The 13,320-nt window shown below is 45.1% G+C and overlaps 2 protein-coding genes across 7 annotated transcripts in view; one reads left to right on the top strand and one right to left on the bottom strand.

Annotated features, from left to right (window-relative positions):
- Positions 1-13,320, bottom strand: part of CLDN10 (claudin 10) — a 1,179,064-nt gene that overhangs the window by 409,605 nt on the left and 756,139 nt on the right. The gene's annotated exons all lie outside the window — the stretch shown is intronic.
- The window catches only part of ABCC4 (ATP binding cassette subfamily C member 4), a 286,254-nt gene that overhangs the window by 124,719 nt on the left and 148,215 nt on the right, over positions 1-13,320 (top strand). For all 6 annotated transcript variants that reach the window (XM_050766536.1, XM_050766539.1, XM_050766537.1 and 3 more), the window contains 3 exons: positions 3,590-3,684; positions 3,888-3,974; positions 11,060-11,156. In XM_050766536.1, the coding sequence (XP_050622493.1) occupies positions 3,590-3,684; positions 3,888-3,974; positions 11,060-11,156 (279 nt within the window). The remainder of the gene's footprint in view (positions 1-3,589; positions 3,685-3,887; positions 3,975-11,059; positions 11,157-13,320) is intronic.

Raw genomic sequence — 13,320 nt, 5'->3', positions numbered from 1 at the left:
AATGGAAGCAAAGTGTGGCCCAAAGCTGGAGAGCCCTGCTCCCTGACTCTGGAACCTGCGTCTTGTGCTGGGGCCTCAGGCCTGGCCCCTGTGACCATCCCCACAGTGTCCTCAGTGGTCTTTCTGCCTTCGGTGTCACCATGGTTGATGTGCACGTGGTAGGATTCCGGTGAGATGGCATCCAACCCACATAGCCACGTCATGGTTTTTCTCTAGTTTCTGTGTCTGCATTTCAGTAAAGGTGGTGGTAGAGTAACTGGTTAATTTTACTGAGCAGTACCTAACATGCATAAGACACCTTCCTCCCATGGGGCCACTTCTGCTTTCTGCTCAACTGTTTCCCTTTAACCAAACTAGAAAATCATGGTTGGGAAATTAGCCTGACTCAGATTGCACTTCAGATCCTTTGAAATGTTTTCCCTCTCTGAGGCTTGTCCATCAATAGTTTGCCAAGTCAACAACACTCAAGGTCGTTGTAGTACTCAAAGGGCTACTACCAGGCATGGGGAGGGAGCTCCTTTCCTATTCCCTGTCTGCGTGAAATGAGACAGGTATTTGGAGTGTCTTTTCTAGAAAATGGCTAAGATTGCTGTGCTACGACTTGATGCTATTTTGAGAATGAAAACAAAACAATGTAAAATCAAGGCACAGAAACTTAACACATGATATGAAGACAATCAGCAATGGAATGAGGCCAAGTAAACAATGTGCGTTTGTGTTTGTGTGGAAGGCTGGAACCCTGTCTTAAAATGGTGCATTGTCTTTTTATGAAAACTGAAAGGAAGAGGTAGTGTTAACTGGTGCCTTGTCTTTTTTTTTTTTGAGTTGGAGTTTCACTCTTGTTGCCCAGGCTGGAGTGCAGTGGCACCATCTCGCTCACTGCAACCTTTGCCTCCCAGGTTCAAGCGATTCTCCTGCCTTAGCCTCTCAAGTAGCTGGGATCACAGGCATGTGCCAGCATGCCTCATGCCTGGCTAATTTTGTATGTTTAGTAGAGATGGGGTTTCACCATGTTGGCCAGGCTTGTCTTGAACTCCTGACCTCAGGTGATCCACCTGCCTCGGCCTCCCAAAGTGCTGGGATTACAGGTGTGAGCCATGTGCCCGGCTGCGTTGTCTTTTTATGAAAACTGAAAGGAAGAGATAGTGTAACTTCTGAGCTCAACAAAGAGATAATGTGAAATAATGAATTTTCATAACGGGGCACTCGCTCTCTTTCATTTGATGCCGTCTGGTTCAGATTGGAGTATTAGGGGACTCCTGTGTGTCTTTGTGGGCTGCCAGGGAGTGGGTTCCAATGGAGATACTATCTTTTTTCCATTTAGTGATGTACTTTATTTAGTGAGATTCATGCTATGAATGAGGTCCTGCTATTGGTTTGATCAGAAAATATGTCATAGTCATCAACAGCAAATTATAAAGAACTCAGATCCTGTTTCCACTTAGTTCATACACTTACTTTAGATTGTTTCAGCATTCTATGAGTTGATTAATTCTTGTTTCTCTAGGACATTTTGTAAAAGAGATAAAATGAGAACTTAGGGAGGTCAGAACACTTACTTGTCATGGAGATCTCAGTGTGCCATTTGCTTTGTCTCCCTGGCTTTGTCAGAGTAGAGACAAAGAAGTGCACGTTGATCTGTAAGAGGGCTATCTCTGTGGTGTCCTAGGTTGATGCTTATGAAGCTCAGTCAGTGCCCAGCGATCTTCTCCACACTTTGTTTGTTTATGCCAGGATCTGTCTAGTGATAATTATAGGCCATCCAAGTAAAGTTTTCTTTTTTTTTTTTTTTTTTTTTTTGACAGAGTCTCTCTCTGTCCCCCAGGCTGGAGTGCGGTGGTGCAATCTCGGCTCGCTGCAAGTTCTGCCTCCCAGGTTCACGCCATTCTCCTGCCTCAGCCTCCTGAGTAGCTGGGACTACAGGCGCCCGCCATTACATCCGGCCAATTTTTTGTATTTTCAGTAGAGACGGGGTTTCACCATGTTAGCCAGGATGGTCTTGATCTCCTGACCTCATGATCCACCCGTCTCGGCCTCCCGAAGTGCTGAGATTACAGGCGTGAGCCCCTGCTGCGCCCGGCCCCAAGTAAAGATTTCTAATGTAATGTCATGTAACTTAAACCTGATCATTATCCTGTTATTTTCAGGGATGTTCTTGTCATGTTTTTTTTTAAAAAAAGTGTTATGCTTTGTCAACTTATTTCTTAAATAATTTTTAAATATAACTTTGGCTAGATCCTCAAATAAAAACTTGTTATCCTTCCTAGCTTTTGTTTTCTGGGGGCTTGCATGGAACACGAGTCTACTTTGTGCATCCAGTCTGTGCAGTGTCTCAGGAGCACACTGCTCCTTTCCCTTTGGCTTTTCCTGGCTCGGCTGCTCTTTCTGCTCTTATTTTTTGCAGAGTTTTTCTGTCAGTCTATTGTGATGCCTTAAGTATCACGGTGAAGATGGGGCGGGTGTTATCGCTTCTCTGAGAATGGAAAGCTAAGGTAAAAGTCAGCAAAATGGCTTGTGAAGACACAGTTGTTTCTTAATAAGTCCCATGTCTGTATGCTGACAGCCCCCACAGTTGGGTCTCCAGCACAGACCTCCAGACTCACTTATCCAGCAGCAAGTCAGGATTGCCGGTCAACATTTCAGTTTGGCCATAATCAACCTTTTGCTTTTATCTCTTAAATCTGCATCCCTCATTTCCCGCAGCCCAGTACATGGTAATCTTGTTCTTCCGTTGTCTTATACCAAAGCAATGCAGTCCTCCTCTTTTTCTATCAGAACACACACCCATCTCAGCAGAGCCTATAGGTGCTACCTTTAAAATTTGTTCAGCACATGACCACTGATGTTTGCTTGCCTGATCCCCACTCTGGTCCCAGCTACTATTGTTTCTTGTCTCAGTTATTGCCTTGATCAAATCGTGTCCTTCCTCCTATTTCCCTGGGTGTGAGCCCTTGGCTTCTCTTGCCTGTCTCTGGCCTCTCCTGTCATCATCCTGTCCTCACAGTTCGCGGGCATCCGTATTGCTCTTCTGCGAGCACCTTGGCCACGTATCACCCCATGGCTTTTGCACTTGCTTATTCCTCTATGTGGAGCAATCTTCCTGCACTCTGTGCCAGCCAGTCCATCCTCTGGCAGGTCTCTGCTCAGACCCCCTCGATCAGAGCCCTTGCTGACCTCCCTATATGAAGTGGACTTTCCCTCTGTCACTCTGTGTCTCCCTAAGCCAGCTTCCTTTTTCTTCTTAGCACTTATCACCTCTTGCATTTGTGTCAATCTTTTATTGTCAGGTCACTCACTGTGGAAACTCTTTCACTGCTGAATTCACAAGGAGTTGGCACTCAAAACATTCCTGTTAAAATGGCTCAGTGCATAAATGCTGTGAAAAGCTACAGCATTAAAACAGATAACGTGCCCTGATGGTGTATTTGATAGGTTCAAAGTTACAATTTAGTTCCTATGAAATATATCCATTGCTGTTGATCAAATACTTGTTTATTTCTGAAGAACTAATGTGCAAAGTTTAGGATAACAGAGGGAGAACATGTTTTAAGTCTTTTTTTTCCCGCCGCCTTTCCTTTGTCCATATTAGGATTTACAGCTGTTGGAGGATGGTGATCTGACTGTGATAGGAGATCGGGGAACCACGCTGAGTGGAGGGCAGAAAGCGCGGGTAAACCTTGCAAGGTAAGTTGCATTTCAGCAGCCACTATGCAGTTGTCTTTTGTGCTGCTTCTAGTGGCGGTGAGCACATAGGACCCGCTTACCGTGTATTGCGTCCTGTGTGAAGCACTTTCTTGGATTATTCTACTGGCACTTGAATGAACATCCTAGTTGTTGAAAGTTATCATGTTCTGGGTGAGAGTCTGATATCTCTTTATATTTTCTAGAGCAGTGTATCAAGATGCTGACATCTATCTCCTGGACGATCCTCTCAGCGCAGTAGATGCGGAAGTTAGCAGGCACTTGTTCGAACTGTGAGTTTGTTTGTGTCTTAAGTCATTTCTGCTTTCCCAGAGCCATTTCGAGTTGGCTCAGGAAAGCCTTTATGGCTTTCAGCTTGTCCTGCTCTGGTGCTCCCCCTCCCCCTCCGCACTGTCCCCTGCTTCCCTGAAGATCCACTTTAGAGAAATTTTGCAGAAATACAAGGTCAAGGTAGGAAAATATACAAATGATTTCAGTGTGTTGCAGTGAGTGGAGTGTACCATGTTTTCGGGAATTGAGAAACAGATGGCAAATTTTGCAAGTTTTCCCCCACTAGTAATTACAGTTGATAACCAAGAAACTGCTGATGGACCAGGCCCCGGAGATAGGAAAGATGGTGCGCCATTTTTCAATGGAAAGGTGGCACTTGGCAACCTGAGCCTTGTCTTTCAGCTCTTTTCCTCCATCATTTCTCTATGACAAGTTAGAAGTGAGGTCCTTGGGACCAATATAGGGCTTTCTTGGGAAGGCTTTGTTGCTCTTTACATATTAATCTGTTAGTTTGGAGATAACCTACTAGTAAACTCTAGAATTTAAGAATGATTTGCTCCATAGTAGACTGTGGTTTCAAGAATCTAATGTTGTTTCATGGATTCTTACCAGAATGAACACTGAAGACTCATGTAGGCCTGGCTTGCCTTTGAAACTAGTTGTCTAGAATCTGGCTTCCCTCCCGACTCTTACGTGGTGTTTCTGGGATTTGCTTTCTTTGGCTCTTGCTTAGACACGGAGCCATGGAGGTAGAATGACTCTGGAATCTTTTCTGTATATTCTGTAACCTCATGTGTGCTGACTGACACTTCCTATGTAGTCTAGACTGGCCTTTTTGAAAGCATTGTGAACTGGTTTTTCTAAAACAGCACCCACATCTGCCCCACAGTCAGCTTCCTGTTTTTCGCCTTGTTAAGGCCAATGACCCTATCCCACTCATTGTAGCCCTTCTGTGCACACTAAGGTAGATGCTCCTGCAGGTGTTACTGCATGAAACATCTTTGCTTGCAGAGGATGGCAGTCAGCCACAGAGAAGATAAGCACCTATGCTGGGCTGAGTGAGAGAGAGAGACAAGTTCAGATTTCATTCTTGCCCATAAGGAATTTGTCTCTGCAGGGATTCAAGACTAAGTGCATAGGAAAAGTTCAACAGACCCCAAGGCTTAAGGAATTTCAATATAGGACAATCTATTTTATTATTATTGTTTTTTAAAATAGGGTCTCGCTTTGTTGCCCAGGCTGGAGAGCAGGTGCAATCTCGGCTCGCTGCAGCCTCGACCTCCTGGGTTCAAGAGATTCTCTTGCCTCAGCCTCCCAGGTAGCTGTGACTGCAGGCTAGCACCACCATGCCCAGCTCATTCTGTGTTTTTTTTGAAGGGAGGGGGCTTTGCCATGTTGTCCAGGCTGGTCTCCCTATGTTGCCCAGGCTGGTCTCGAACTCCTGGGCTCAAGGGATCTGTCCCGCTTGGCTTCCCGGAGTGCTGGGATTACAGGCGTGAGCCCCTGCCCCCGGCATAGGACAATCAACTTTTTTAAATGGAAGAAGTGGGTAGCTGAGATTGGAAAGGTCACTGAGGGCCGGACTTGGCTGGAAGTAGCCTGTGGTCCTGCAGGCTGGTAAGGGTTTATAGTGGCTGAGAGTAGAATCCAGTTCCTTTGAAAGAAATAGTAGAAGCAGAGGTGTGCAGACAGGAAGGAGTGAGGCCTGTGGGAAGGACAGCAGGCAGGAACCTGTTCCTGTGGTGGGGGATAGAGAAGGTACTGTGAAAGAAAGCTCTGGAAGTCCTGTGTTGGCCAGCCAGGGCTGCCCTCACAATGCCACAGGCTGGGGGGCTTACACAGCGGCCGGTTGTTTCCGCACAGTTCCGGAGACTGCATGTGCGAGATCAATGCGTCTGTAGGCGCGGCTCCTCCCGAGGGCTTTCTTGGCCTGACGATGGTCGCCTTCTCACCCTTTGCTCATGTCTCTGCATCCAAACCTCCTCTTCCTGAAGAGACACCAGTCAGATTAGAGTAGGGCCCACCCTCATGGCCTCATTTCAGTGTAATTACCTCTCTAAAGGCTCTGTGTTGGCCAGGCACTGTGGCTCACGCCTGTAATCCCAGCACTTTGGGAGGCTGAGGCAGGCAGATCACCTGAGGAGTTCGAGACCAGCCTGGCCAACGTGGTGAAACCCCATCTCTACTAAAAATGCAAAAATCAGTGATGGGTGGTGGTGGGCGCCAGTAATCCCAGCTACTCCGGAGGCTGAGGCAGGAGAATTGCTTGAACCCAGGAGGTAGAGGTTACAGTGATCCAGGATAGTGCCATTGTACTCCAGCCTGGGCAACAAGAGTGAGATTCTGTAATAATAATAATAATAATAATAATGGTTCTCTGTTCCAGTTCTAAGGTGCTGGGTGAGGGCTGGAACATAGGAACTTTGAGGGGAGCATGGTTCAGTCCATAGCAGGTCCTAGATAGCAAAGTGGAGACAGAGTCGGCTGCGTGAGAGTAACTCATCTCTGGGCTCTGGATTCCAGGGGTTGGGACATGAAGTCATCCACTGAGCATAGGGCTCTACGTGGGCTCCTGAATGTTTCCCCACCAGAGTGCGTGTGCAAAATGTGCCTGGTATGGGATGTTGAAGTGGATGTGGATGGTGGTGATGGTTGCACAACGGTGTGTACGTACTTAGCACTACCAAGCTATACACTTAAAAATGGTATAAATGGTAAATGTTATGTCATGTCTATTTTTCCACAACCAAAGAGACGTGGGTGGCAGCATTGAATCTTTCTGAATGCAGAGTTAGGGATAAGCTGGCACTCGGCATTGCCCCAGCACTCTGATCAGAGCCTTGTTTCCTGCTCCCTCCTCCCTGTGCCTTGATGAATTTTCCATTTGGCCGAGAAGGGCCTCTGTGGCTTGCTTGAGTCTTGCACGAGTCCCCACCAGTTCTTTATCACTCGAACAACAATTCCCAGTGGGACACTCTCTTAGCGTCGCCGCAGGGAAGGAGGAAGGTATTTTCATTGCTGAGTATCAGTGTGCGTATCGCACAAGCTCCCCCAAATTTTCCTTGAACGCAGGAGGTATTTATAAAGTCCTCTTGCACCTTTAAGGATTAATGACTTTGGATATACACTTGTTAGAAGCAAGCTTGTTAAAATTGTTGTTTGCTAATCAGAATCACATTCTTTGGGGAAACTTAGGACAGGGAGCACGAATGCAATTTAGGAAATCACTCAGCAGCAACTGGAGAATGTTCTCAACGAGTTAGAAAATTGGATTGAACAATATGCTATGAAAGATGGCGGTTGTGTTGAAGCTTAGAAATGTGAAGTGTTTTGTATTAAAAGTGAATGAATTACACTTCTATTTGCCATTAACAGTTTTACTTTGATCATGAATATATATTGAGAGTTGTTAAGAGTTGTGTTTTACAACTATATGTTACAAACACGAAGTGGATTTTATCACATACAAAAAGTGAGGGGCACTTCCATTAACGGATGCTGATCCGATTTGTTGCCAGCTATAGATGTGTTTGTATTCTAGAAAGCCTCAAATTCTCAGACTCCTGCCCCTTTGAGTCTCCTAATCAGAGCTCCCACACTGTTGCCTACCTATTTGTCTTAGTCCATTCAGGCTGCTGATTCAAAATAGCATAAATTCGGTACTCCATATAAACAATAGAAAACTGTTTCTACAGTTCTGGAGGCCGAGATCCAAGATCAAGGCGCTAGCAGTTTTGGTGCCTGGAGAGGGCTCACGCTCTGGTTCGTAGACAACTGTCTTCTCACTGTGGAAGGGGTACGGCAGCTTCCCTGGGCTGGCCCCTTTTACTAATACCATTCGTGTTGGCAGATTCTCATGAAATGGCCTCACCTCCTAATACCATTACATTGGTTAGGATTAGGGTTCAGTAGGAATTTGGAGAGGGCCACAAACATTCAGGCACAGCACTAGTTCACCTTCCCTCTTTCAGTTCCTCTCAGACTCCTGTACTTTTAAGCTATGGTTCTAAGTCCTCGAATGGCAAATTGCCCTTTGCAGTCCGCCCCATGCACCTTTCCAACCCTTGCCCACGCAAGACCAATCCTCCAGCCATGCACACTTCTGTGGGGTGTCTGGAAGGAGGTATGACTTTCTCACATCTGCCTGTCTGTAAGGATATTGTTCCTGCCATTGGAGAACCAGGGATAGTATGCCTGGGCAAAAGAGAAAAATGAAAGACACAGATCCTACCTCCTGCCTTTCTCTTCAGCTCCTCGGAGGCCATAGCACTTACTCTGTCTGCCCACAGCCCTCAATGAGCTGCTCTTGATCCACCTATGTGTCCTTCCCCCCAGCCCCTGCACTAGACTGTGAATGCATGAAGGTGCCTTTGCATGGCGCGTTTGTGCCCCAGGACCATTGCACCTGCTGTGTCTGCCAGGATTGCTTCCCCCAGGTAGTCTCACGGCTCGTACACCACCTCCTTGCAGAGGCCTTTCCTGGCCACTCCCTCTAAAGTACAACCTTTGCCTGGCTGTCTCTTCATGGTTTACATTACTACCCAATAGTGTATTTTCTGTGTTTGTGTAGTGAGTGTCCCTACATGATGCAGGGTGTTGTCTATTTGCTTGACCAGTGGATGTATCCTCATCACTTAGAGTAGTCCCTGGTACTTCGTCAGTGCTCAGCAAATGTGTCTTAACTGAATGAATGAAGGTAGTGACTATATCCCTCCCTGCCTCCCTCCCTCCCTCCCTCCCTCCCTCCCTTCCTTCCTTCCTTCCGTCCTTCCGTCCTTCCGTCCTTCCGTCCTTCCTTCCTTCCTTCGTTTTGCCCTGTCACCCAGGCTGCAGTGCAATGGCATGATCATGGCCCATTGCAACTTCTACCTCCTGGGCTCAAGTGATCCTCCCGAGTAGCTGGGACTACAAGTACACACCCCCACACCTGGCTAAGTTTCGAGTTTTTTGTAGAGATGGAATCTCTCTATGTTGTCCAGACTGGCCTTGAATTTCTGGGCTCAAAAGATCCTCCTGCCTTGGCCTCCCAAAGTGCTGGGTTTATAGGTGTGAGCCACTGCACCCAACCGACTATATCTTTCTCACTTGTGTCACTTCTGACATTGTATGTGTCAGCTCTTAATGTTGTCTTTTTTTTTTTTTTTTCCTTTTTGAGACAGAGTCTTGCTATGTTGCCCAGGCTGGAGTGCAGTGGCACGATCTTGGATCAGTGCAGACCTCCTGGGTTCAAGTGATTCTTGTGCCTCAGCTACTCGAGTAGCTGGGATTACAGGCATGCGTGACCACATCCACCTAATTTTTGTATTTTTAGTAGAGATTGGATCTCACCATGTTGGCCAGGCTGATCTCGAACTCCTGACCTCAAGTGATCTGTCTGCCTCAGCCTCCCAAAGTGCTGGAATTATAGGCGTGAGCCCTCGTGCCTGGCCTCTTACCGTAGTCTTTATATAGTGTTAAATAGCTTGTTGCTAAATCTATCACTTATTATTTGTTTGTTTTATGGCATGACTGGAAGATTTTTACTCTTAAAAATTTGGAAAGTATTTTTTGAGATTTGCCTAAGAAGCATAATTTAGAAAAAATTTCAAGCCATCAATTACAATGTTAGTGTAATTATTTCTATGTCTCATCTACAATGGAAGATGCTAGGAAGAAAACATTTTGAAACCTTTGAGGTGGCTGATACTGGACATAGCACCCCATCAGATTTGATCATTAACATCTCCCTTTAGATATGTATATAAAGGGATTAATGGCAGCCAATTTTGAAATAAAGGGAAACAGTTTCATTAAAAGCTTTAGTACTAAACCTGAAGAGGGGTATAATAGGTTGCGAAACTTAGTTTTGAAATAAGCCAAACTAGGATACCTGAAAGGGGAAAAATTAATCCTTTTGGATGTAAAGGATGAAGTGATAGTTTACGTATCTGCAATCTGGAGTTGCGGTTCTGATCACAGGCGCTGTCTCTATGATACTCGCTTATGACTTCTCAATCCTGAATTTCTAAAAGCAGTGGCTGCATATGGGGAAGATTGGACGACAGGGCTAACACTTACTGGGCATGAGTTATGTTCTTGGCCATTGTTACAGATTAGTGCTTTTCTTTTTTTTTCCTCTCCTTTTTTTCTTTTTGAGACAGGGTCTTACTCTGCCAACCAGGCTGGAGTGCAGTGGTGTGATCACAGCTCACTGTAGCATCAACCTCCTAGGCTCAAGTGATTCTCCCACCTTAGCCTCCCTTGTAGCTGGGACTACAGGTGTGTGCCACCACACCCGGCTAATTTTTTTTGTAGCTCCCGGGAGTCTGCATTTACAATGTAGGAGAACTTTGAGCAGGTACTGTAGAAAACAAACAAACCCCAGAGAACTTGATGGTTGAATACTGAGGTGGGTCTTATCTTTGAGCCATATGGTTTGGACTGTTTGGATTCTGTTCTTCCATTTTCTTATTCAGACTGTTTAGGACTAATGAGAGAAGTTTTGCTTCTTGGATGAGACCAAGAATACTGTGGAGAGTCACACATCACTAGCATTTGTTTTCCTACCTATTATTATTTGGGAAGAAGAGTCTGGCAAATGCACTCTGGCAAAAGTTACCAAGAATCTAAGCTTTTTTGGGGGCGTTGGGGGGCATTAATATGTGCATTATAAATTATCATCTAAGAAACCGTCCAAGAAAAATGCTGTGTCATTACATGACCTTGATCTTTCTTTCTCCCCTGCAATCCTACACAGTAGTAAAATAATTAATGTTTTAGTTAAGTCAGGTTTTTGAATCTCTATATTGTTCAGTCATTTTTCATCCTGGAATATATTGTTAAACTAAGTTTTAGAAAAAAAAAATTATACTTATTGCCTCCTTCCCAGACAAGTATTTAGGATTTCTTCACAGCAAGGCTCATATTTGCTGCTAGTGGTTTTGAGGACCTAGCCGGCTTTATTGGCTTATATTTCTATTTAGTTTGTATTTAACCTCTAGATCTTTGACTACTGTGGTGTCTTTGACTATAGTTTCAAAATGTATGTTTTTCAATGTGGAGCACCCCATTCGTGTGTGTTTTCACCCTGTGCCTTTTACATTTATAGGTGTATTTGTCAAACTTTGCATGAGAAGATCACAATTTTAGTGACTCATCAGTTGCAGTACCTCAAAGCTGCAAGTCAGATTCTGATATTGAAAGATGTAAGTAGTTTCTAGAGATCGCCTGAACTTGCAAGTACTCAGGTGTGTTGAATCCCCTTCTTCTTCCTGCATTTCATGTCCCCTTCTTCTCAGAGCTGGGATTCATGTTTTTGAGTATTAACTCAAAAGACTTGTAGAAATGTCATTATTACATGCTAAGCCATATTACCGTAAAGTATGTAAATTGCTACCTCAAGATTACTACATTGTTAAAGAAAATGATGCTAGTTTAATTTAGAACTTTTTGTTTACCTCTTCCATGACTTAATTCAAATTATGTTATTTGGAAATTACAGATACTCAGACCTGTTTGTATCCATCATAGTTTGCCTAAAGCTCCTCTTCTATTAATAGCAGAAATGGCTGGGCACAGTGATTCACACCTGTAATCCCAGCACTTTGGGAGGCCGAGGAAGGCAGATCACCTGAGGTCAGGAGTTCAAGACCAGCCTGTCCAACATGGTGAAACCCCGTCTCTACTAAAAATACAAAAAATTAGCCCGGCATGATGGGGCACACCTGTAATCCCAGCTACTCGGGAGGCTGAGGCAGGAGAATCTCTTGAACCCGGGAGGTGGAGGTTGTAGTGAGCTGAGATCATGCCATTGTACTCCAGCCTGGGCGACAGAGTGAGACTCTGTCTCAAAAAAATAAAAATAAAATAATAATAATAGCAGCCACACAGGTGGATAACTGAGCAGTGGAGTGACATGGTTTGATCTGTGATTTTAAGAGATCCCCTTTGTTGTTTGCTAGGGGAGCTACAGCAGAAGTAATTTGAAGTCTTAGTAGCTCACAAGACAGAAATAAGGGCTTAGTCTAGCGTGTCAGTTTCCTAGAGCTGCCAGAACAAAGTGCCACACATTTGGCAGCTTAAAACAACAGAAATGTTTTGTCTCACTGTTCCGAGGCTGCAAGTCCAAAATCAAGGTGTCCACAGGGCCACGCTCTCTCTGAAGGCTTCAGGGGAGAATCCTTCCTTGCCTCTCCCACTTTCTGGGGTTTTGCTGGCACTCACAGTTGATCCTTGGCTGGCAGTGCAGCCCTTTAGTCTCTGCCTCTGTTGTCACATGGCATTGTTGCTGTGTCTGTCTGGCTTTCTTCCTGTAAGGATAAAAGTCATTGGACCTAGGGCCCACTCTAGTCCTGTATGACCTTATCTTGTCTTGATGGTATCTGCAAAGATCCTGTTTCACAAAACAAAGGCCACATTCACGGGTAACAGGGTTTAGGACTTGAACGTATCTTTTTAGAGGGTCACCATTCAACCAAGAAGAGCTAACGTGGCCGGGGACATGGAGGTTAGTGAGAACTTCTCAGCCCAGTGGTGGTTTCATGCATCACTCCTTGGCTCGTTGCCTCTTGCCTCAGTAACCTGGTTCTTAACCCTTGCTCTGTTCCAGGCCCTGGTCAAATTCCTCATTGTAGGTCTGAAACCCCCTTAGTGTCTTCAAATGTTTTAATGTTTCTCCTCCCGCAATTTCTTAATAAAATGATGGAAGTAACAAAAATGAGTGTTAATTATATTTTATAAGATCTGTGTGCACCATTCTCCAAGGGAGATAAATTTCACATTATTGCAACAAATGGGGTATATAATGATAGCAGAGCTCTTAGATAAAGTTCACATTATTGCAACAAACGGGGTATATAATGATAGCAAAGCTCTTGCAAGTCTTTGTGTGTAAGTCTCTCCTTGCTGCTTAAAGAACAGTGAGGAATCTGTCCACCAAAGTCCCGGCAAGTGAATTCTCACCCTTAAGAGGATTATCGAAGGAAGAACTGCTGCCTCTTCAGAAGCAGTTCCGTGTGCTGGCTCTTCCCCTGGGGAGCCTGGGTTCCTCAAAGTTGAAAACAATTAATTTCTTATGCAGAGGGCTGAGACTAGTGTGGCAAAACCTGAATGCTGGTACATTAGAGTAAAATCTGTGGGTGGCAGAATAACCGTTCTCCAAAACAACCATCTGGCCAGGTGCGGTGGCTCATGCCTGTAATCCCAGCAATTTGGGAGGTCGAGGTGTTAGGGGGAATCACTTGAGGTCAGGAGTTCGAGACCAACCTGGCCAACGTGGTGAAAACCCGTCTCTACCAAAAATACAAAAAAATTAGCTGGGCGTGGTGGCGCATGCCTGTGATCCCAGCTACTCAGGAGCCTGAGGCTGCA

The sequence above is a fragment of the Macaca thibetana genome, chromosome 17 (assembly GCF_024542745.1).
Source record: "Macaca thibetana thibetana isolate TM-01 chromosome 17, ASM2454274v1, whole genome shotgun sequence".
NCBI classification, from domain to species: domain Eukaryota; kingdom Metazoa; phylum Chordata; class Mammalia; order Primates; family Cercopithecidae; genus Macaca; species Macaca thibetana.
Note: the sequence above shows the minus strand (reverse complement) of the source record. Positions and strands in the feature narration are given on the sequence as shown.